Source organism: Pipra filicauda, unplaced genomic scaffold, assembly GCF_003945595.2.
Source record: "Pipra filicauda isolate LSUMZ 115617 unplaced genomic scaffold, ASM394559v2 scaffold21_size4447388_pilon, whole genome shotgun sequence".
Classification (NCBI taxonomy): Eukaryota; Metazoa; Chordata; class Aves; order Passeriformes; family Pipridae; genus Pipra; species Pipra filicauda.
In genome coordinates, this window is record NW_024104332.1 from 4208841 (window position 1) to 4234356 (window position 25516).

Genomic DNA, 25516 nt, shown 5'->3' on the forward strand with positions numbered 1-25516 from the left:
TTGTAATTATAATACAAAGGAGTCCAGAGACCCTTCTGACAACTAAATTAGGAGGGCTGCACGTGGGAACTGAAGAGACAATAGAGTAGAAAGCAAAACTACTAATCTGAAAATGAAATAGTTTCCTTTGAAATTTTCTTTTGAATATGTGTTCATTGTGCTTTTTTTCTATCATATGGTTTTATTATTTACTGAAGAGCTCTTAGTCTAACCTTTAATCAAAATAAGGGTTTCATTCTTTTACGTGTTCCCCAAAGTGCATTTCTTTAGATGTGATTCTCAACTTATTTGACCATAAGATAACAAACATATTTTGAACTGTAGCTTTTTCTTTTTTTTTTTTTCCATGTCTCTGTGGACTATTCCTTTCAGAACTACTTTATTATTTTGCACACCAAATCTGAATGACTTGAGCAAGATCTTGTGAGAAAAGATGGACTGATGCTAGCACGTTGTGACGTAAACCATGAAAATTCTTTCTTGTCTATTCGTTAAAAAAAAAAAAATATATATTTCTCATTGGAACCAAAAAATCTCCCTTCAGGCTATGACCAGGTCCAGTCCCTAGATTTGGAATATATATACACGGACTTGTAATTCAGACCATTCGGCATCTAGGACTAAAAACAAGGCAACTCATTTGTAAATTACTTGTAGAGTAGAGCAAGTTTGAAACTATCCACAGGGATACATGTTCATCCACACAGCTGCATTCCAAGAAAATCGTAGTGAAGAAGTATGTAATTTTTTTGAAATCTGGTGGTTTTGGTGTCTGCTGTAAACGTACAGACTGAGCTCTCTTTAAACCATTGTGTAATTTTCATGCGTCTGTTTTGGTCTGTCTTGTGACCCTTGGAGAGACACCAATTCTCAACATGTGGGCCCACAATGTTTCTCAGAGTCTTGGTGTCACACAAATGACAGCCTAACCATTTCCATTTCCCTGACCTCCTGAGCTGGGTTGCCTCTTGCTTTATCTGAGTTGCTAATTAGTAACTATACAGCAGAACCTCACCCCCAGCATTTGAACTGCCCCTTTTACTGTGTGAGTTCTTCTAGTCCATTTGAGGACAGTTAATCCATTTGATTATTGACCCAGTTAACAGTCAGTAGACTCAGCTGACTACTGGCTTTGCCCTGAAAAGTATTACAGACATTTTGACAGTCAGAACAAGACATGAGATCTAAGGAGTTGCCAGGAGCACTTCTGTTTGTGTCAGAAGGTTGTTATAACCTGTTAACTGAACATGAGAGACTTCCAGTCTGTTCCAGGATGGTGATGAACAGATAAATATAAATATTCAATGACAGTGATTTAACTACCTGTTGGTCTTTGCCTAAAAAGTAATTGCAATGAGTTACAGCTACTGACTGTGTAACTATTGTTCTTCAGCTGTTATTTCTGTCTCTGTTACTGCTTAATCCATTACCTTGGAAATTCTCATCCTGTGTTTCTAAGACTAAGACTCTGGACATCTGCCTCTGCATCCACAAGTTATAAGGTCTCAGAGAGGGTGTCTGGAGTCCCCATGCCTATCTTCAGCCACGGTACTCTTACTGACACTAAAGGTTAGTTTTAGCACATAACAATGTGATTTGTAAATAGATGGTATGTTCTAGCTGGAGGCACAGCAGCTCCAAACACTGCGATGGATGCAGAGTAAATAGCATGGCTTCGTTTAAAAAGCAAACAGATGAAAAACAACAGTGCACCACCCTGTATCTCTCTTAAGTAGACAATGAGTACGCCATCCTCGTGAGCCCTATCAGAGCCCGCAAGGCACAAATGCATAGATTATCCTGCACAACTCTGTTCTTTAAAAGGTGCAGCCCGTTTTAGCTGGCGCTGTTTAGAACACAGTTGCTCTGAACTGCAGGCAGACGAGAAAACTTTTACACAGGAAGCGTTCCTGCCGCTGCAGATCTCTGACTTTTACCCAGAGCGAGCCCATGTGCTCTGCGAAAAGCCAGAACAGCCCCGAGCCGAGCGATCCCCGCTCTAGGAAGATCAGGTTGCAATTCTGCCTTTGTAGCTTTACACCACACCCCTTCGGCGTGAATTACTAGGGGAGGATCATATTCAGCTCTGATTCAGGAATTCCTTCTTTCTTCAAGAACTGTTGCTAGGAGTTCGGTGAGTACTTTGTGAGAGACTTTCGGTTTTAAATGAGTTATCCTTTTCTTCTCTAGCCAGCAGAAAGCAGTATCTACTGGTGTGTTTTCTTTAGAATGGGGTAGATTCAGGAGTCAGATGTCTAGATTCAAAGTCCAGCAATGAGTGCTGCAAAAGGGGAGGCTTTTTTTTCCCTCTGTAAATTTGAAACAGTAGGACAATGAATAACTTTTATGATTAATAATACAACCAGTATTTGGTTGCCAGAATCTCAGACTAGGGTATTTTGAACTCCAAGAGAGTTCTTTTAAAGGAAGCTCTCCTAAAGGTGAATAAGTTAACTCTGATCAATAGCTCGAGTTTGAAGAAAAACTCTTGTTTTTCTAAAGCAATTTCTCCACTGCAGTAGCTCTAAGGGAGGCTTGATTCAGCAGGGTGGTCTGTCAGGCTGTTTCAAACCTTGTAGGGCACGTAACATCTGAAGCAATTAATATTTTAGGAGAAGTACAAGAACATTTTAGGAGAATCAAATTAAGCTGATGACACATAAGCCAATTTCACTCACAATGTATATTGGAATTCTCGAGAAACTAAAAGCCCTTACACAACGAGGGTAGCAAATGAGTCTTACAGTGGTGTCAGTGTAACAAACACACCACCCCCACCCCCCAAAAGAATATTGTTGGTGACTTTTGTAATATTTTACTTGGCAGAAATGACATAGACTTCATTTCTAGGAACTGTGTAAAGCAAAACAGTGATACTCACATTTAAAATAAAAATATTGCTAAACTTTGCTGATATTTTAGAAGCTATAAATACAATTTAAATGAGGAAAAGGCCTGTGATAATGGGAAAAGTGGAGCAGGGAGAACAATAACAATTTGGATGGGGGGAGCGTGGATGGGAACGGTCAGTGTGACTCAGTACTCCAGGCATTAGTCACCAAAGTCCTTTCATGGGAAACGTGTAAAGATACAAACCTTCCTTCCTGAATGTCTTATGGATAGAGGCAGAGGCAGGAAGTGCAGCTGTCAGTACAGATAGGGACAGCAAAGGCGTGCTGGAGGAATTGCCAGGCACCTACTTGGGAAAAACTGTCAGCCTTTTCTCTTTGTAACCTTCTGCTCACCATTTAATTCTGCTAGGAGAGAGTTTATGACTGTCAGGGAAGGCAGCAAGTATCTATATCCACAATAAATTCCTCTGCATTATTCTTTAAGCTGAATTTGAGACTTATAATCAAGTTTCCTTCATGTGTAATGTACACAGAACCATGCTGAGGAGGTCAAGATGATTAAAACACATCCTGCTCTGGCCTTTTCTCCTGTCAAATAATGTCCTACGTTGAAAGGGTTAATTAAAAAGCAGCCATGTGAACAACTGCTTGATAAATCCATTTATTTGAAAATTTTGTGACTTTTATGCTGGCGAGTCTCCAAGTGTGTTTTAAATTGACTTTCAGTATCCTTTATGTTCATCCTTACATTGTGGATTTCATAGTTTGTAATTTTGAGTTTTAATGCATTTGTCTGGTGCAGTTCCATGACCTTTAAAGTGCATTTGTCCTTTTGGTGCAGTGCCCACATTTACTAATATTGCTCATGAACACTCAATTGTTACTCACCTAGTTAATATTCTAAATGCAGAATAACTGTAAATTACAGTTTTATGTTATTGACTCAGGACAGATAGAACAATTAATGCCATTGAGTTTTCCTTAATCTCACTGCAGAGTAATTTTGAAAGTTTAATGATAAAAACTCATAAATCTTTAGTATCTATTTTTAGGGTTTCAGTGTCAGAGCTAAAGGGCAGTGAGAGACAGTGTTAAAAACGAGGCAGATTTTCTGTCAAAGAGGAAATTTTAAGAAATTGGAGACAAAGTGGTCTAGGAAACCAAGCAAAGGTGTAAAAGAACAAACTTCCTCTCAGGCTTTCAGTGACCATGCCCAGAACCTTTGGTGAGTCTGAAATCCCATGTCCAGCTAGACCAGACCCCATTAGAGAAGGAGAATTACTGGACTCCAGTTCTGGCTTCAAGGACTGTTTCTGTGTGTCTCAACCCTTCCAAGTTGAGTGCATGAACAGGAGCAGATAGGAGCACCCAGGTGTTCTCCAGTTCAGGAAAACTGATATCTTTTATGCTATTCTGATTCTGTGGGTCCTGGATTACTTTTAGGGCAGAAAACATAGATTGCTCTCACTGGTATATCAGTGTGGTTAGGATTGTTTCTGGAAACATGAATATTAAATCACCACTGAAAAAAAGTTATTGACAACATCTCTCACATTCTGGGAAGATGCTGTAACATCTTGATTTACTTTAAAAGGGTGATTCTGGCAATGATTTTCTTTTGCATTTTAAAATAAACTGGTGACTGCTGGAAGTGCTTTGTGACTGCCATGATTTTGTTGGTTCAGTACTTTCTGAGAACATCTGCCAGAGGGACTGAGAGCATATGCATAGGAGGAACAAAAAAAATTTAAATTAAAAAAAAGAAACCAGTAGAACTAGAGAATTACATGACTCTCACATCTAACAGTTTTGGAGCAAAGTGTTTAAAATCTGTCAAATTCTAGTACTTACTACTGTCCTTTGTTTGGGCTACGGTGTGAACAATCCTATTTTCTCTCTAAGAACTAGGAGAGGTTGATGGCATCTTCATATCTAAAGCTTTTCTTTACACTGAAACTAGGGAGAACTGACTTAAAAACAGGGATAAAATACCTTCTTCTGTATGTTTCTCTTATGAAACTTGTTTAGCTTTACAATAGGGACAGAGTTCCCCTGGGGACAGAATGAAGCAAAACCATATGGGGAATTGTATAATTCCTTTCCTCTCATAGTTGTTTAACAGCAAAATAGACTTGGTTTCAGTCCTTTAAATTTTCTCTCACAACTCCTTTGTTCGATTTCTTAATTATTTCCTCTGGCTGTTAATACAGCTGTTCATTGGCCTTCTTTAATACTCTTGCCCTCCTTGCTGATGTGTGACTTTCCTACCTGAGTATACCTCTGAAATTAGCTGGGTAATTCGATTTACTGTTTAGTGAAAAATTAGAACTGGGCATTCGGGTGCATTGCCCCGGGCTATGGATTGAACACAAGAAAGTAAAACCTTCCTTCAGAAAATAGAACATTCCAAAAGAACCAGTTTTAAAATAACTATCCTGAAAAGACCAACTGCAGCCAAGCCAGTTAGAAATAAAATATTACATAAAGGAAATACTTAGTTGGTACTGGTTTTATGAACTCCAAGAAAAGTCTGCTGAAGTGTCCTGGCATATTCCGTAAACGTTTTCTGCTTTGAGAAGCAATCTTTTCCCTTTGTATTTGTAGAGGCTCTAACATAATGAAGTGTTGGACAATGATTTTGCTTTCATCAGTCAGAGAAAAGTCAGTGTGGAAAGATGAGGCTGATATTTTCTGTGCTGTGAGAGTCATTGGATGAACACTCTAAGTCCACAGAAGCTTGCACTGCCACCAAAATGAACCACCTGATCTGTACTATGGTGGGAGAGGAAGGGAATATGACCCTTCTTTTCTATGGCAGTTTATTTTATGTTGTTTTTAAGTGACTGTAGGGTGACATCTAGGGCAGTCTGAATGTGGGGGTGTTACCATGGAAGGCATTTTCAGCATTTCTAACCTGTGGGAGGATCCAAAGCTCATCCATGGCAGTAAAAGTGTCTGTGGCATCTCCAGCTGGAAAGAGAGACAAAATGAGCTCAGCTTGCTTGACAGAGCAAGGAAACTTGTAGTTTGGACTTTGGTATGTGTGCAAAATGTGATCTCTGTGATGATGAAGTTACAAAAGGTCAATGGGTATGGCCAAAATCAGTCACAGGATGTGGCTGGTAGTTTCTTCCTGTGCCTGCCTGTTATATTTTCAATATCTGACAGCTTCACTTCAGTGAAAGGGAATAGTATTTCTATTGTGTGAGCAATGGGAAATTACACTCAGCTGGGTTGACAACTATACAACACTGAAATTACTCTCTTCATTATCTATCATGGTAAGATAATTGACCTCTAAAAACATGTCTATTTATCAATAAACACAGCTGAGATTTGAACATATAAAGTAGTCTTCCAGTCCAAACTGCTAAAAAAAAAAAAAGACAAACAAACAGGCTAGAGAATTCATAAAGCTAATATGTAACTAATATTGCTGCTTGTTTGTTTTGTTAGTGGATTTTATGCTCTGGGAGGGGCTATTAGGCTGCTGAAGGCATTCCCTGTTTGAAAATAGGATTAGATGAGCAGTATCTTTGCTACGAACAGGTACAGGTTTGAGTGTGATGGTTTCGTCGTTTCGTTTTTCAAGATTTACGAAATTATGTAACCCAGCAATTTGCTTTACACACACAAAGATATTTTGGCAGGAACAAAGTACTTCTTTTCCCCATTGAAAGGTGTATCACAATGAAAACGGGCTAGTTATGGGATTTGACTCGGACAAATCCGGTGTTCCTGTGAAAAGTGAAGCTATTTAATAGATCGGTCTTAATTTCAGAGTTTATAATTCACTGGGGCTGTTGCATCACGATCAGGGAGTCAGGAAAATTGCTTGCAGGCTTCTGTTGCCATGGTATAATCTCACTATAGCTCTGCCTCCCAGAATATATCCACTTCCCAGGTCTTTGGTGATGGATATTGTGGATGGGAGGCCTGACTGAGCCAGGTGAGTAAAGGAGAACTCAAGGGAGAAAGAAGTTAAGGCCTGGACCTGTGTCATGAGAGAAGTGGAGTGGAGACAGGATGGCAAAAGTACCTGGTGCCAGGTGTGAGCTGACTAGGAGAAGGAATAAATAGGTTCTGGACCTAAGCTGGGAAAATGGAAAACACTTTAAAAACGTGAATGAAAGGAGTTGACAAAGGAGAATGAAAAGGCAAGAGAGGTCTAAAGGCATGTGAAAAAAAGAAGGAAACTCTTGTGGTAGGCTTATGAATTTATTTATTTTCGTTTTCATTTCAAAACATAACAAGGTTTCCTTTTCAATTCATTTGTCAGGTATGGTTGAAAAGCAGCATTTTCAACTTTAATAAAAGCAGGACCAAAGTTGGAGTTTAAATCTGAAACAGTGACACCAGGTCATACAACTTTTCAGCATAAAATCCAATGAAGAAATCTGTTTTTTTAAATTTTCCCTTTACTTCCCGGTTTTCACTTGGGAATTTAAGAGGCTGGAATAGTGCAGCAGCAAAGCATTTATGTTACTTGATGAAAGCATTTATGCTTCCTTGATGAAAGGTAGGTAACCAACCAACATTATCTTTCATAACAAGAAGCAAATTTGAAGTTCTTGGATGAATCCAAGTTCTTGAGTTGCTGTGACAGTGCAAGGCTCCAGTGGTGGAAATCCTTTCTGGTGGGAATCAGTTTAATTGACAGCCCAGCACTGACTCTGGGACTTGTCAAGCTGGGGCAGGTGTCATCATTCTCTGCTCCCTTTACATCAGAGCAGAGGGGATGGAATTCATCCTCGATTCATTCTTCATATTTACTGCAGAGGAAATGAAAAACATGACATTGCAAAACAGCACATGGAATAAAACCCTGTTCAAGGGAACAGACTGACTCTGCCAGCTGGGAGACAATGCTGTAGATAGGTCTAATGAAATCTGTCGCACAAGTCCTAGTAGATAGTACAAGATATAATAGGGCAAATATAATGCCTCTGAAGCATAGTGGGCTGAAAAAAGTCTGCTTTTATATCAGAGGTGTTATAATCCTGTCTAATTAGACCTTTTAATCCTTAGTTTTAGGCTGTGCTAAATTCGACCTCTCACTATGCACATCCTATCTCCTGCTATTAATTCCTTTATTCAATTATATACTTTACTTTTTCTTTTTTTTTTTCTTTCCCTTTTTTTATTTTAAATTTTTTTGTGTGTGTCTGTGTTTCCACTTCCTGGACTGTCAGCATGAATGAGTCACTTTTACAGACATTACAGTGTCACTTTATGCCATTTTCTAGGAATATCTTTTTTTGGCCACTGCGGGAAATGCTGGCTTTTGTTTTGCTTTTTCCAGTTAGCCAGTTAGAGATAAATGACACTGAAAAAAATTGTTTGCATCTAAGCAGTCAGGTAACTATAGAAATTGGTGTTGAAGAGACTACTAGGTAAAAAAAATAATATGTACATATGTATATATATATATATATACACACATAAAAAGTCTGTCTCCAAACTGCATGGAGAAGACACCAAGTTTTGTACTTTTCTGCCTTCAGCAAAAAAACTCTTGAGAGCTTCCTTTTATTTCCATGTTTAGGTGTCAGGATAAAAAAGTCCTCGTTATAAGACCAGGTAATAAGGATCTGTTTCTGGGAGGTTCCTTGATTGCTTATGGTCTGCCTGGTCTACCTATATTTTAGCCTGAGGGAAGCCAGTTGTATGATTTAGAAATAACAGTATTTAATTAAATCAGGAAAAAAATTGGGGCCAATTATTACCTTTGTTGACCTCCTTTGTCAAGTAACGTCATTGTCCATTACAGATATAAAAATGCCTCATTAAAAGGGAGGTGGTTTGGGAGCAGTGGGGTGCCAGTTCTTAAGGAATTGTCTTCATGAAATATGCATTAATGACACTATGGTGTAGAGAAAAGCTAGGGTTAAAACTGGACTGATTCCTGACTATCCTAAGCTAGAACCCTTCTGGAGGAAGGGGCTCCTATTTACTCTCAGAATCTTCGGAATTTGGCTCAAATAATCATTTAACATGAACTATTTGAACTTGAAGAGTTTCCCTGCACAGATGTGTGCTCCTGATATTTTACTCCACCACATATTGTAGATGAAGTATTTGAATTGTGCTTTCCATATAAATACAATGAAAAAACCAGAATGCCTTAAAAAGGAAAGTTATATCGATATCATAAGAGGTTTACAGCTTTAAAGTTCTGTTACAGGGCAGCTGAACATCCAGGCAGAAAACTTGTTGGTTTTTTTTTTCTAGAGGATTTAGGTTTTTAATTGAAAAAGCAATGCCAAATTCACTTTGATCTTGGATTTTAAATCTTCCTGTAGGAATCATAAGAAAGAATTAAACTACAGAAGGATTTAAGAGTTTTATTACCAAAACCTTTACCCCACTCGTCCCACCTCCACCCACACCTGACACAATGTCCTGGGAATGTTTGACCTTCTGGGAAGGTTAGAAAAAAGATAAAGGAGATGGGGTTTGGTCAGCAGACTTTGCAGTGAGGCAGATATGCAGTTGTACAGCCCACATTTTTCCTCTTGGAACTTGCCCAAACATCAGGATATGCCCTGCTTTTGACAAGGCACTCTTTCTTTTTAGAGAAATGTGGGAGCCGAGTGGAAGAATAGGAACGCTGTACCCTTGGAAGATTTTTGTTTTCTGTCCAAATGCAGTAATTTATCCTCATAATCACATGGTGACAATTATATATGGCAACTCAGGATGTGCAAAATTCTACTTTTAAATGAAAAAAATAGGAACTTATTGAGGATTTCCATTTCTGGCTGATTGATTTTTTTTTTCTTCTGCCTGGGAACCAGCTTTTGAGATTATGGGAAGATGAACTAAAAACTGATTCCTAAATTTTGCAATCTAAATCTACATTCTGGAGATTCCCAGAAGAAAGAACCAAAGCCTCAATTTGAGTAATAAAAAAACCAAATTCAAATTGAATTTTGCTGAAATAGTGAGAGTTTTGATGCCATGTTTGGAAAAACTCAATGAGAGCCCAAAAGGGACAAACTTGGAATTAATGCATGGGCAGTTGAGGTTGTGGATAATTTACAAGTTTCTTTATGAAGTGCCACAATTGTGTCAGTGATTACTTCTAAGGAAAACAACGTGCTAGAAAATTGCCCTTTCCCATGCCATTTCAAACACTAAAACTCAAGGTGTATTTGATAATTCTTTATTCCAGTGAACTCACAGGAGCCACACAAAGTTTGGAAGTTATTACTGTATATCTAAGCATTAAACCTGAGAATTTGATGATATTTCTGTTTTCATTGAGCCTAGATGATGTCAAACTATCATCACCTTTATTTACATTGTAATTCTAAGTACTTGTGCAGTTGTTAGAAATTTTTTACGTAGTATTTCTCCCCATAACATTTTTCTTAGTTGTGGATTTATTTTTATTTTTATTTTAGTTGATGTCAAACTAACTTCACAACTCAGAAATCTCTCAAATCATAAAGACAGTCTTAGATAACTTCAGGTTACCTTGTACAGTTACTTTCTTTTTAAAGTATGACTGGACCTTTTATCAGCAGTGAATAAAAAGATTTGCTGGAAGGTTTTCTCTAACCCTTGGATAAAAATGGAAAATTCTTCCAAAGTCATGTACCACAAAGCTTTACATGTAAAGGAGCTTAAAACTGAATTTCTGGTTAGAATCATGAATAAAGATGCTACTTCTATTTATTTGATTAATAGCTGAAAATGAGGAATCGTGGCACTTGCACATATTTTCTGATTACATAGTATTTCAGAAACTGTATGTGGATAAAGCATTTTATTTGTTCATGTAGAAATTAAGCTTAATAATTGAGCTTAGAAGGAATGAAAGACACACATTCTTTCGTTGATTTTGACAGGAAAAGATTATGATGAAGTTAACACTGTCGTATTTTCTGGCTAAAAGAGAAATTCTATTGATCCCAAAATTCTGTTCCTTTACAAAAAGCTAAAAAAAAAAAAAGGAAAAAAAAAGAATGAAGACCTCTCTCAGTGTTTTTCACCACATGATGTACTGAAGCCTTCTGAAGGGAAGTGTCAATTTAAAAAATTATCCAAATAATTAGTGTCACTCATGGTCTGGTCTGTAATTTCACCAAGAGTTATTTTTAAGAATGCATTTCTTTTCTCCTACATATGCTGCAAGTTGGGAGACAAATGAAAAGTATCCAAGAGGGAAAAACAGGTAAGTTTCCTAGAGACAAATGAAAATTCTTGCTTTCATTGGTGAAGATTTGCTGTCTTCACAGACATGTAAACTTAAACACTGAACAGTGTCTGAATGTAAGGAGCTTCCCATTTCTTAGAGCTTTAGTTTTTACTAACTTAATTAACTTAGCAAAAAAAATTTAGTATTGTACTTTAAGAGAAGAGGATATCTACAGGAAATCCATCTGTTGGGAGCAAAGAAGGTATTTAACTTATCCTCTAATTAGGATTCTGAGATCCTGAAGGAACTACTTTCAGTTAGTTGGAAAATCTGTATTTCTAAAAAAGTTAAAGCCAAAGTTTTCCAGAGAGAATTTCATAAGTGCTTGCATCACCTCATCTTTGGCAACCTGAGTGTCCTGGCTGCCATGGGATCAAAGTGTTCTCTTTGTGGGGATGGTTGCACTGATAAAGATGTGAAAAATAACAGCTCTGCACTTAAGTGAGGTACCCAATATTAAAGGGATCCACAAGGGACAAAATACTTCTTAGAGCATTGAAGCCCATGTTGCAAAATGTTCACTGACTCCTGTGAAATGCAACGTGTGTGATTATAAATCAATTAAATGTTTGTTAAAAATAGAATCCCGTGTTTGTGGCAGTGGCTCTAAGTTTTTCAGGTTGAGGAAAACTTATTTGGAAGGATTTGACTTGACAACCAACCATACATTTTGTAAAACTGATCAGGACAATAAAAGTGCCAAGTGTTACGTTTTATATCATTATGTATTCTAGGAGGTGATTTATAAAAGTAATAACAATGCCTCTAATCCGTGCTGGAGATGGGATAGGAGACCTGCAATCTGCTGAGCACAACTATGAACCTTGTCCTGTTTTTCACTGTGCCTACAATATGATTATATAGCTCCCATTATTCCCAAAGCTCCCAGGCTGTGTATCTACCCCCAGGGCAGCACTATCCCGCTCCTGACTTTTGCAAGGAATTTGACTGAAGTGTATCTTTTCTTCTATATGTTATTATACAGGGAAGATGAAAGGAAGGAAGAAGGGATGTTCCTCACCTTCAGCCTTTATGTTGCTGTTCTGCTGTGTCACCGGCTGTGCAGCTGCCGGGTCGGAGGGGAGCGAAGAAGAGCATGTTGTGGGTAAGAGATTACTGCAAAACACCTCAAACTATCTCGAGCAACAAAGCCCACTGTGTTAAAATGCTCTGTAGATGTAATTCTGCACTTGAGAACTTTTTTGGGAAATTTTTGAAATTGAGGCTAAGCTAAAAACGGGCTGGTTTCTAACCAAGAGAGAGATGTGCAGAATTGTGTATTAAAGCCTTCTATCAAGGCTTCTGTTTCCCAAGCTTTTTGGAACTCCTAATCCTAACCAAACATTGGGTTAGATATCAAGATAATTCCCTTAAAGCTCTGCTTTAGGATCAAGGAAAAGTTCATTGTTTAGGGAAAAGAACATAGAGCTGGCAAACCCGGGTTTTATCTCCCCACACAAAAGGAGCAGAAATATGATGGATAACATTGCAGATTGCTGTCCCGTGCACAGCTCTCCTGAGACACAGTTAATGTGCAAAGTTTGGTCTCAAAATGATGCAATTACTATCCTGGTTGTTTTTCTGGGCCCTGAAGAAGGTCTCTGTATAACCCCAAGTGATTTGATATCACTGGATAAATAAAGCAGTTGGACTCAATCCTTGTTAATCCCTTCCAACTGTGGATATTCTATAATTCTGTGATTAAAAACTCACCAGCTAGAGAATTTTGTTAAGAAAAAAAGTGTGACTGTTAGAACTGGGGAGGTTCTTGGACTCTCACCGTTGTAAGATCTTTGTTTACTTCATTGAAGTTAACCAAGATGGATCAGAATTCTGTACTGGATATCACTGGGAAGGGTATTTTCATTTCCTCCCAAACAATTTTGAGAAAGCAGATGAAGGAAAAATACACTAAATTATTACAAGAATAACTAAAATATTCTTTTTTCCTTTAGAAAATGATTTAAAATTGTGATCCCTTCCTTAAGAGAACTATGTTCTCTCCATCAAGAACTACGAAGTGGAAACTTCTGTTTGACCTGTCCAATTTTGAACCTTTTCTTTATATTGGCTCTCTACCTAATCTGCCCATATTTTGTCCTGTCTCCATCCAAATTATTTCTCTTTGTCAGACTTTTGCAGCAGCGTTCTTTGAGACGGAAACATTAATTGTGCACAGTCATGGCTATGCTAAGCTAGTACAAAACTAGTGCTTTAGGACCATGTCACAATTGGTCACTACAATTTAAAACATGTGCATTAAGCCTAAGCTTAGCGTGGTTGTGTAGTAAAAACTCATTCATGCAACATAAATTTGTTTCCTCTTCACCCTGAAGTGCACAAATGCCCTTCCTTCTTTGAGGCTAAAGTCATATTTATCCTTGCCCTGCAACTCTAAGTCTTATATAAATCCTTAGCCTAAGCTTGCTGTTCATAATGTCCGAATTGCCTTGCACACTTTGTCACCAGAACAAGAAATCTGCTGCCTTAGATTTTTTCCTCTATTTACTTCGTTCATAAAAGACAATAAGAAAATAATCCCAAGGAAATGAAATAGTCATTGTACTGGGCATTATTTTTTTCACTGATTATTTTGCAACCAATCCTTTAAGATTATGTGACCAGTAACTGATTTAATATGACAAACAGTTGAACTTTTGGGCTGTAATTCAAAAGTAAGAAACAATCAAATGTATTTATTAGAAATTAAACTAGGATACTGTTTTAGTCACTGCTGAAGACTCAGTTGCAGTGTTTACAAAATATTTTCACAGTAGTCTGTTTCCATAAAATGTTTAGGTTGTTGCTAATTAAAGTGATATTTGTGGTTTCTCAAGATTTAAATTCTGGGCTCAGTGAATTTAAATGTATAAATCTTGCAGGGTGCAATTTCATTGATAACATTTAGTTTTGAAGTTAGATGGTTACAAAGCAATGACATATTTTACCCTAGCATTTCCTAAATTTCAGGTATTAAAGGGTAGAATAATTTATGTTCATCCATTATTTGCAATTTCGTGCTTTTGGACCACATTGAGTGAAAGTGCTTTGTGAATTTAAGAGGTGGGGGGGTTTTGTCTATTTAAATTACAGTAATAATTAAGATTGCAAGTCAAGTCCAATGGGATAAAAAAGTATTATTAACTCATTCTCTTCCAGCAAAACCAGGGATTTTTCCACCAACAAATAAGGGTAATAACAAAAAATGAATGGTATAAAGAGAACTAGTTTATGTATACTGTTCATTAATACCTTATGTGGTCGGCAGAAAACGACTCACAAACTGAATGTGCTTTTTATTCGTATGGGAAAGTTTGCCAAGAATAAATGTGCCTGCTTAAAAGTGTAGGAAACAGGGAACAGTGTGTGGGTGGGAAGCTGTCGAATTGACAAAGATGGAGAGAAAAGCAACAGCTCCTCATCAGTGGCAAGGTGCTCAGTATTGATACCACTTATCAAAGGGAGACATTTCCAAGAAAAGGCTGGGAAGATGACAGCAATTTACAATTAAGGATAACCACGGAAACTCATGTAAGGTTGAGAACACACAACCTAAGCAAACTGAAACACAGAGTATTTTCCATAAACTAAAGTCAGAAATATTCCTGACCTTTGTTTTCTCGATTTATATAGTTCTGTCCTGAGAAGCAACTCCACCATAACACTCTTGTCCATCACATTTATTGTGCTGCAGGTTTAGGATGGGAATCAGTTCATTTTTTAATTAGAAGGGGGTCTTTTTAACAAGCAGCCTCACAGATTATCCTTACGAGACCAAAAGTCAAATTAAAGTCTTTTGTTGTGCCTACAGCCAGGGGGTGAGGTATTGTTTTCACTTGTATCAATGTCAGAGGATTAGAGGCATTAATTCACCACTTCTGCTTCCTAATAAAAAAATCAAGGGGGGTGGGGGGAAAGAAAGGGGAGAGGAGGTTTTGCTTTGCTTTAGTTTAATTTTAGCATGGTAAGTAATAACTTTAGGGTGACAATGAGCATCAGCTGTAACAATTATTTAACATATTATATAGCTTTCCTAAATTTATTTGAACCAGATGCCTGAATTGGATGGGTAATAAATATCCAACAGGGTCATATCCAGTGTGGAAAGCTAAATTAATTTTTTTTTTTTAAATGACAAACGCAAAGTGCTATACTCACAAAGGAGAATCAACACATTCATAAATATAGGGTGGAAAATAACTGTGGAAGTACCTGTATAACAAGGTTATATTTGCTGGAGAGCAAATGGAAGTTGCAGAGCATTGCAAAAGTAATGCAATGTTGTTTAAAAAAAAAAAAAAGAGGCAAGTGATTTTGTCTTGTATTAAGAAAAAAACCCCAAAAACCCAACAAAACCCAAGAGTAATTATTCCACTCTATTTGCCTTAGGTTATGATCAGGTCTGGACAGCACACTTAAACAGTAATCCAACTAATAGGAAAGATCCAAATAAGAATTATAAAAGGATTAGAAAGCAAGGCCAATAAAAAGTTTGGAAGAAATGAGTTTATTTAGTATGGAGATAATTAAGAGGAGGCAAAAGTCTTCCAAAAGACAGAAAGTAGACCAGAGGTGGGCTGCTGAAGTGGTGCAGTGAGTGCAAGGAAGCTGCTGCACCATGAAGACTTCAAGCAGCCTGGGCAGGAGCCAAACCTGGAGGGCCCAAATTAAAGGTTGAGAGTGCAGGAGGCCACCTTCACTCCTGCAGCAGCCTTGAATTGCAAGATTAGAAAATCAAATTGATTTTCTATGTGTATATATATATGGTTTCAAATTATTCTGTCTATGCATAAAGGAAGCAAAATATTATTTAATATATAAGAATATTTAGGTGGTACATTACAAAGAGGGCCTGTCTTGCAAGAAGGGTAATGAAATCTTGGAACTGACAGCTTCAGGTTGCTGGGAATTTTACTTCACTTGGATAAGAAACTGTTAACGTTCCTTAAAGTTCAAACTTCCTATGTTTCTGCTGAAGAATATTCACTGGCCTTCCTGACAGACATCTTCTCTAAATGTCACATCCTGTGCTCTTCACACAAGACCTAAAATGTAGTAGTAACAATTTGTTCCAGTGTTCAAGAGCAGAGGATGGGGCCTTATACTAAGAATTAGTTTTCTTGAGCTATATTCCACGTGTAAAATGAGTACAGGCAGATTTGTTCCTATGCAGGTCTACTGGTCAAACCCTCCTGCTTGCCTTCTCATCTACTGCTCTAATATGAGAAGAAAAGCTCCTTTTCTGTCATCTGTGTGAGTTAAGTGTTCCCAGGTGTAAAATAATGGGGAAGAATTCCTTCCCTGTTCCCAGACACAGGAATGATTCAGTTCCGACAAACCCCTCGGAGACTTCTTTCTTCAGTCACTTGGTTACTGCTTAAAGTTGGAGGGTTTGGCCCCTGGGGGTTTCACAGGGTACAGATTTTAGTCGAACTATGGCAACTTTCTAGCATTCTTAAGAAAATAAATGTCCAGTTGCCAAAAAGTGTGACACAGCTGGTCATTACACTCGCAGCAGATGTCAGTACATCTGACAGTGGTTAACAGTGTCCCTGTGACTGCAGAGGGAAGGCCTTAGGAAGTAGCAAAACAATGTTTTAGTTCTGTGGGTTTTCTTTTTACCGAGTCATAAAGCCTGATTTTTATGGATTCTTTTAATTAAAACTAGAAACTTAATCTAGTAATAGTAGGGGGCTGTGCAATAATCATGAAAACTCTTGTCCTCACCCTTTGTTTTGTCTCCTGTTTCCTGGGCCACTGTTAGGTGTGTTGACACATGTGTTAAGAGCTATCAATATTCTAATTAGCTGTGGGAGAATGAATGAAAATATTCAGGTCTGTTCTTCTGGGTGCTATGGCAATGATACCAGCTCTGTGGAGCTTTCAAAATCCTCCAGGGCAAAACAGTTCATCAGAAAAGCAAAACAGGAAAAAAATATTAAACCATATATTTGTGAGGGAGAAGCACCAGCAACTCAGTTGTTAATCAGAATTTCCTTATAGACATTGACAGTGTAAAATCTGGCTGGTGTTTTTCACGATACATATGACAAATATTACAAAACATTCCCTCACCTAACAACGTATTTGAAAGACACAGAAATTACACGATTTGGTAACACAGAGTTCTGTTTCCCCTTAACGTTCTACGTGTCTGCTTAGCTCTTGAAAGCTGTGATGCAAGAACAGCGAGGTCGAAGGAAAAATACAGTGTGATGACCTTTCAGTGGTGCGGGCTGGGTTTGTGTCCCGGTCCAGCACCATCCGACAGGGGAGCGATGCCCTCTGCAGGGCTCTGTTCGACTGACGCTGTGTCTTCGTGAGCGATGTTCGCTGTTAGAAGTGCACGGGAGAGAGCACAAGGAATCCTTTCTGCCGTGGTTGTCACTGTGTTTTCAGAGCTACCAGGTTTTTCCCTCTGTGTTTGTCGTTCAGAGTTGCCCACTAGCTCTTGTGACTAAGCTGCCATCCGCAGCTATTTAGAGGTTTGTGATGAGGAGTTCAAGCTTATAATATGAGCTGTTTGAGATGAAAATTGAAACCACACGTTTGGTTTGATCGAATGGAATTTGTGTTGCAGCCCAGATGATGTTTTTTGTTTTTACATCTGTTTAGTGTGTCCAGAGCGTTGCAGACAGATGTGGTGCAGTGCCTCTCTGGCAGAAAACACGAGCAGTGTAAGCAAACAAAGCAAACGAACTTACTAACAGTTATTCTGCTTCTGTCCTATATTACAGGTGCTGCTTTGCCCCCACTGATACTTGGGCACTCGGTGTGTGCCATGAAAGCAGATGATGGCCCGTGCAAAGCCATCCATGTGCGCTACTTCTTCAATATTCAAACCCGTCAGTGTGAAGTGTTTGAGTATGGTGGGTGCCACGGCAACGAGAACAACTTCCTGACGCTGGAAGAATGTCAGAAGAAGTGTGTGGTAACAGGCCAGTACCCATTCTCTTATCCTCCTTTTGCATCTGTTAGTTCTTGTTCACAAACCACGTGAAGTTTGGAAGAAGAGGCTCTCTTCAGTTCCCACTGATACAGAAATGTGGTTCCTCTAATTATGTTCCCAAGTAGGTTGGAGTCATGTGAATTATTTTACATTCTGCAAGCAAACATTCAGGATTTGGAAATTTAAGTGAGACTTGATTTAGTGTACCTCTGGAATAGAGACACCGATACAAGAAAGCTTAGTTTCTAGCTAGAATCCACGTGAAATTAATTTTGAGGCTGGGCTAAGCTGGTGGGAAGCACAGATGTTCTTTGTTGCTTTCGGAGTATCTAATGCAATTTTTGATCCCAGGTTTCTCCTTCACTTGAAAAGCTGATGGAAGCTGTCCAAAATCTTGGACATCTTCTATGTTTCAACATAATTAAAACTACAGTAGTAGATAATTCTCATTAAAAATGTCAGTTGCAGCCATTTGTCAGCTCAGTTTTATTGAAATCTCATCAATTAATCATTAGAAAGAGGAAAATGAAATTTAACATTTGACACAGAACAATATTCACAAAGGGCCTTGTGAATGCTGGTTTTGGAATTTAAAATGAACCTTGTAATTAAGCAGGCACTCTCTGCTGCCTATCAGTGATATGCCCTGGTAGCACCCTCCTGCTATGCAGATCTTGGTAGATGTTATTTTGTTTGCCCTGTTTTCATAATTTATTGTAGCCCTGGGCCTTCCAGTAAAACTGGAAATCTGCTGAGGTGCTGTAGGCACAAAATTGATTTGCAGGATGTAAATTTGTGTCTTCTAGGATTAGCACAGTAAGTTCATAGAGCTTACCAAAAAGTACTTGCAAGAAATTTCAGATTAGAAAATCGATTTCAGAAGCTCCTATTCGGGCTTCCTGACCAAAACAGGCTGTACATACAATAAGCTAATTTTTAGCATCGTGCTTTGACTGTCATAAATGTCTCTTACCTATTTTTTTTCCTTTCCAGAATTCACGTCTACACAGTATTTAGATCAGGCCTTAAATCTGTTACATTATCGGCTTCAAATACACCTGTATTTCCTAATAAAAATTACCAGGAATTGCCATTTTCCAATAGTGTTTGCCATTTATAGAGTAAAGCATGGTTGCTTTCTTACCTACCCAGATTGGTCCAGAATAGCGTGGCTGAGGGCAACGAGGCTTCAGAGGGACTGTATTTGTGAAGAACAGCAAAATTCAAGTTGAAATGTTGTACATGAGCGCAAAAATTAGAAGATATTGGAAGAACAGCTAACAGGAAAACCCATCCTTTTGGGAAGCAACCCTGGCCTTGCTCCCTTTGACCTTTCTAGTGAGGAGGCCGCATGTATTTCATTTACTCACCAAATACTAAGTCAAGGCATTGTTCACCATTCACCCCTATTTTCTGATCTGCTGGTGCCACCATGCATTTCTGTTGAGTTATGGTTTGCTTTTAAACAAATACATGCAAATAAACCTGCCTCTACACCACAAAATTCCGATCACATCTTCTCAAAGTGGAAAAGATCAGACAGCTCCACTTTTTTAAGTGAATGGCAGTTCTTCAGTGCATTTTACTCTTAGGATTAATTTTGAGACTTATCTTTTGATGGCTTCTGGCAAGATCTCCTAAGGAGCCTCAGAGACCAGGTGTGCTCCAGGGAAGAAGTGGCAATAATCAGTCACAGCTTTGCTTTGTTTTCAGTGTCCTACATGGGTAAACGCAGTGCTAATGATATTGAAATAAGGTATCTCTTAAAATGACATGCTATCAGGGAAGAATTATATGAAGCACACAATTCCTTAGTTCCTAAGTAATATAATCTAGCATTTCAAGTAAAAAGAAAAGTAAATAAAAAAAGATGACACCAAGAAAAGCATCTTCCTGAATATAAACATCTTGCCCTAAATGCAAACACACACAAAAAACCCCAACAAAACCCTGTCCTACTTGAATCTGAAATGGATCTGAAGCCAACTCTTCCTGAACTGGCTGAGAAGGGAAGGATCTTTACATCACTGAATCATTTTCTTTTTATGTTGAAGTCTCAGATACTACTGGAAATGCAGATTATTCTGGTGCTCACTTACCTGTATTTGTTTTTCTAAAAATTAGTTAAGATAAAAGTTGTTCACAGTGCAGTTTGTTCTCCAGACTACACTACTGGTGTCTTGGATTCTTCACACCTGAGTGTAAAAGAAAAAACAAAAAAGATATTAAAGTAAGACAGAATTCATTTAATATGTTTTAAAATTGTCATAACAGACTATTACATGGAAGCAGATGACAGTTCTGGGCAGAAAATCAAAGAAGAAATTCATTACAGAGGAATGGAAGATCAGGGCTATGCTTAACCAGTAAAGAAAACAAACACAAAAATACTGTTTTGCTCCTTTTCTACTCCTGCTGGTTTATTCTTACATTGCTACAAATTGTCCCATCAAAAGTCCTGTCTGAAGCATTCAAGTCAGATTAATATAATTTTAAATGGTTACAAATTATTCAAACTTTGGCATTAATTCTTTGCATAGTAATTTTCTATTTATCTATAAAAGGACTTTCTGGACTGACAAGCTTTTCCTTTGTCATACGGTTTCCATGAGTCGTAAATTTGTATCATGCATTTAACAGACACATTTTTCCCCTTTTGGACAACCAGCTTAAAAGTTTTTTTCCATATTCGTTAAATTTTCAGCCCAGAATCTAATGAAACTGGTAGCTGAACTCCACAGTTAATATAAACATCCAAGCTTAAAAATTAGTGTTGGCATTATCATTCTAAAAAAAAAAACTTAAAAGGCACTTTTTCACTCCTACAGTGTTTTGTTTAGAAAATTGTGATTAATGTGTTTCTAGTTATGACTCCACAAAGTTTAATGAATACAATCTATCGAGTTAAAAAATTAAAAGTTGTTTTTCTTTGATTACTATTCAATGTCAGAAGGACCTGGAATCCAGGATGTGAAATAACTCTTCTTTTTCTGACATCAGGGTATTTTTTGGTAATTTATGTCTGGTATTTAGTTCTGGGTTTCAGCTGGACCCACAGCATCTCTGCCATGCTCGGAGCAGGGTTGTTTGCAGGACTTCCAGTATCTCATCCCAAACAGGTGACTTGCTGGTAGTTTGGAGTGTTTGTCCAAAATTTCAATTTGAAGGCTAAAACAGAGGGATGAGGGGGAAAATGCAGGGTAGATAGATGCAGAATTAGGACTGAAGTGTTCAAAAGTCAAGATCAGGTGCCACGAGTGAAGATTTATTGAATTATTTCTTCAATCTGATGTTGCTATTTTGAATAATAGTCTTGTTTTGATTGTGACATATTTGTTGGATCAAGATCTGAGACAGATCTTCTGGACCCAATCCTGTACTGGCATATATTTTGCATAACTGTAGTATAAAACTGAGAGTTATTTAGAATGAGAACTGGCTTAGTGTCTACATCTTGGTACTCAGCCCAAGTTTAGTTTTCTGTGTATGAATAACAGGGATCCAAGACTCTACAAGAGTTACATCTGCTTGGAGGAACTGGAGCAATAAAGGCTCATAATTTCTGTATTCTTTGAATGAATAACAGCTGATAAAATAGCTTGGTGTCATATACAGTATGCTGTCAGCCATCAGGTGTAAAGCACTTTTACTAACATAATTAAGTATGCTAACCACTTTTACTAACATGATTCAGTAAACACCAATATAATTATGTAAATTCTTTTTGTTAAAGCTATCTCTGTCTGTCCAGTCTTGTAGTGTATAGTTATATTCATCTTATTTATGCTTACATATTTATTATTGTAGGAAGATCGCTATTTAGTAACTGAAGAAATCAGTATAGAAAAAATAGTATCAGTGATTCCTAAGTGTTTGAAATAAAGATCTGAGATACTAAATTATCACTGTGAAGGATGTGAAAATCAAGATAAAAATAAGCTAAAGGGAAGCTATGTAATATATATATGTATTTATATATATACAAATTCAGATGAAATAATGTAAATAATCAAAGTGTTTGATTTTCAATATTCAGCACAACTACAAGAATAAATGAGCCAACATGAGTGAATTACCAGATCAGGATAACTTTAAAACATTTTTGGAATGAATAAACCACCAAAGACAGAATTGATTGGGATCAGTACAACAGAGTTCAGAGAGCCCAGCTGCAGGTTGGCCACTCTCAAAGACAGTGTTCAGATTCAAGAAGCCTACTTCTGACTCAAGTTTCCTGGAAATCAGCTGTATTTTTTGTTTCTTATGCCCAATACTAACTCCTTCAGGGAACAAAAAACCTAATTTTAAGAGGCATTTGCCTATATGCTTCATCTACTGGATACTTATATCCGGTTTACTGGATATAAGTAGAATCACAGTTGTCATCACTAGCACAAAGGTCCTAATTTTCAAGGCAGTGAATATACATTTTAGGCTACTAAACCTTCTAACTTTGGAAAATAATTACTGATAAATGGTTCTGGTCATGACAGCAATTCTAATGTCCATTATTTATAGAGAAAATCTACTCAGAAATGCAGTTTGTTTACAAAGAAGACATTAACTCAGACGTGGATTTGGCATTTTAACTGAGACCAGAAGCAAAAAGACGCTGTTGACATGGTAGTGAGATTAAAAGATTCTAGGCCTGTATAAACTCACAATAAATTCCTCCTGTTCTCTGCCAGAAGAGTAGAGATCATGTGCCAAAATATGATTGCTGGTTTTGCCCTGAAGGGGACAGCTGAGTGAGATTAGTGAGATGACCTGGTGTGTGTCTGTAGTTTAGGTCATGGGTTTAAACCTTTAAACGCTGAAGGCAAAGACTCCTACTAACAGGAAAAGCTGGAAGTATGCTCAGAGAAATGTTATATCACTCTAAAATGCATGTCATGCCTTTAAATAATATTTTTTTTAAGGATTCCAGCTGCATTGTCCCAAAGGTGGAAGGAAAAATGTATCACGACAGAATCTGTACCTCACAGATTTGCTTTGAAAATGCAACACCGGCACGTTTCCAGAGAAAACCGTGGTAGAATTATAGCACATGAGGGCAGTACAATACAAAACTAGAATTATGAAGCAATGCAATTAAGAGGTGAAGTCCAGGAGCTGCTATTTTATTTGCCTTGCAAAGTATCTCCGTAATAGAAAATGCATCAGCTCTCCTTGGTCACTATTCTCATTGGTTGAGACAATCTTCCCATGGACTCCTTTGTAATTTAATGATTAGAGAGTCTCCTAGAAGGGGAAGAAGGTTTGTTTTCCATCACTGAAAAGGAATTTGGGGTTGCATTCAGCTATCCAATTCGTTGAGCTAATAAGATAAAACCCAGGCTCCTGCATTAAAAATGATAATAGCAACTTCTGCACTGCTGATTGTGCCCTGGGAGAATGGTGCAAACAACTTGTCACCCATACAACCCTAAAGACAGTTGGAGATACTCGGCTGAATGGGCCTTAATATCACAAACAGCATGATGAAAACTTTACTCAGGCACTCCATAGCACAGCAAAGGGACTTGGATGGCAGGAGAGAAGTCTTAATGTCTCCCAGGTCCTGTCCAAAGCCACGAGCAGCATCGGGATCTACAGCAGTTGGGTTGTTAGTCTGCTAATTACTCCTCTTTAGAGAAGTAAGACTACATAATGAGGGCCTCTGGATCCAAGAACAGTAATTCCCTGGTTCAGTTCAATATTGGAATAGTTTGATTTCAGTACATTCCATACCCTCAGGTTTCCAATCTAGCAGGATTTCTCATACAAAGGAAATGATACTTCAGCCCTCCAGAACAAGCTTTTGTGCTACTTCTCTATTTAATAAAGGGAAAAAAGAAAGGGAAGAGCTGTTGTATTCTTCCTCCTCAGTGCTCATTGTCACTGCCAAACTCAATGGCATCACAGGTGAGACTTAACATGTCTGCCTTTCCTAAATACTTTTTTTTTTTAATTTATATTACAGAATTGTCTGGGAAGAAGGTGGCAGCACGAATTAAGAAAGGTAATTACATTTACATAGTGATCTAAGACTCTTATACAAAAACAAGTTATTTATTAGCCTCTTTTTTTAAATTATTTGTGTATTGTTCCAGGCTATCTCCTAACAAAAACAGCAATGTCAGATGAAAGTGAGTTCTTATTCTGAATCTTCAGTGTGTTTTGAGAACAAGCTAAAAGCTTGCTCCACTGTTAGCAAAAATAGGGAAAAAAAATCACTCTGAAACAGAACTTTTTAAGCTTTGTCTGTGGAGGAGCTACCAGAGGTTAGGGCAGATCCCCTAATTATACATCCAACAGGGGAGTAAGTTTCCCACTCCTGAAGGGACAGTTTGCTGTTTTGCTCCTTCATCCCTCCTTCCACTTGTGACTGCTTGAATGGGTGTGCATTTAGCAACTTGTAGAAATGCCAGGATTTGCACATACATTTTGAAACAGAACATAAGCAAATCCCCTCTCTTTGCAGAATGTTATTTGGAAGGTTTTCATACTGAGATGATGGTTTTCTCTTCCCGTTTTCTCCTGTCCTTTCCATTCCTAATCATTAAAAAAAAAAATGAAATAAAATTATGGTTCTATGCTATGGAAGTTACTAAAGTTTATTTTCCACAGATGCTGCAAACTTTGGCACTGCTTCCTTTAAGGGCTGGCCCTAGTTCCCTGTTTTTAATGACAAACCAGAACATATCCTGTTAAATTCAGCTCATGGCTACCATCAACATTATTGCATGTTTACTATTGTTTCCAGTAATGCAGTCTTGCATATTGAGTCCCTGGAGAAAGCCATGGCATTTAGAAGTATAATGCTGTTTTGTGTGGTTAGGATTATATTGCCTTCATGAATTCTCTCTTCAAAAGTGGCTGTAAAAGTTAGATGTGAGCTCACCTAATTTGGACTTAATTTCCCTTTTCTGCAAGAACCATTTTAATATGAGGATGTTCTTAAATGAAGAACATCTGTTTTTAAGAATCAGTCATAATCCTGTAGTCTGCATTCCCATATTATTATCTGCCTTCCTTTTCCAGTTAATATCTGTCTAAGAATCTTTCTGTTATTTCACAATGCTGTGCAATATTTGATGAAAGAATTTTAGCTCCTGTTGTCTCCTAATATAGAATAGGTGCAGCTCTGGGAGAGTCTTGCCTGTCTGTGTAACTGTCTCCTGCAGAGAACAAAATTTGTAGTGAGCAATCAAAATTAAACTGTTCAGGAGTGCTTAAAGCAATTGATTTTGTTACTTTATCCAAGAACATTTTAATGATTTAATTTTACATGTGATCTCTGAAAATTATTTCTTGCTGTTCATGAAGTTTTATAACAGTTGGAATACAAGATATTGCCAAATAATTCTTGGAAAAGCACTAGTTATGAGCTGTAATAATATTTTATATAAATATATGATGTGCATTAATTGCTTTTAATAATAATCTTGTTCTAGCGATGAATTTGAATATATATTTAGCTAAAGTAGATGTAATAGGATTAACTTCTTTGTAACTCGATAATCTACTCCA

The 25516-nt window shown here is 37.6% G+C and overlaps 1 protein-coding gene across 1 annotated transcript in view; it reads left to right on the forward strand.

The window, feature by feature from the left end:
- The first annotated feature begins 1918 nt into the window (after positions 1–1918).
- Positions 1919–25516, forward strand: part of TFPI (tissue factor pathway inhibitor) — a 33917-nt gene continuing 10319 nt past the window's right edge. Inside the window, 4 exon segments of the mRNA XM_027740097.2 lie at positions 1919–2134; positions 12041–12160; positions 17793–17993; positions 23967–24005. Coding sequence (XP_027595898.2) covers positions 12046–12160; positions 17793–17993; positions 23967–24005 — 355 coding nt within the window. The 5' untranslated portion in view covers positions 1919–2134; positions 12041–12045.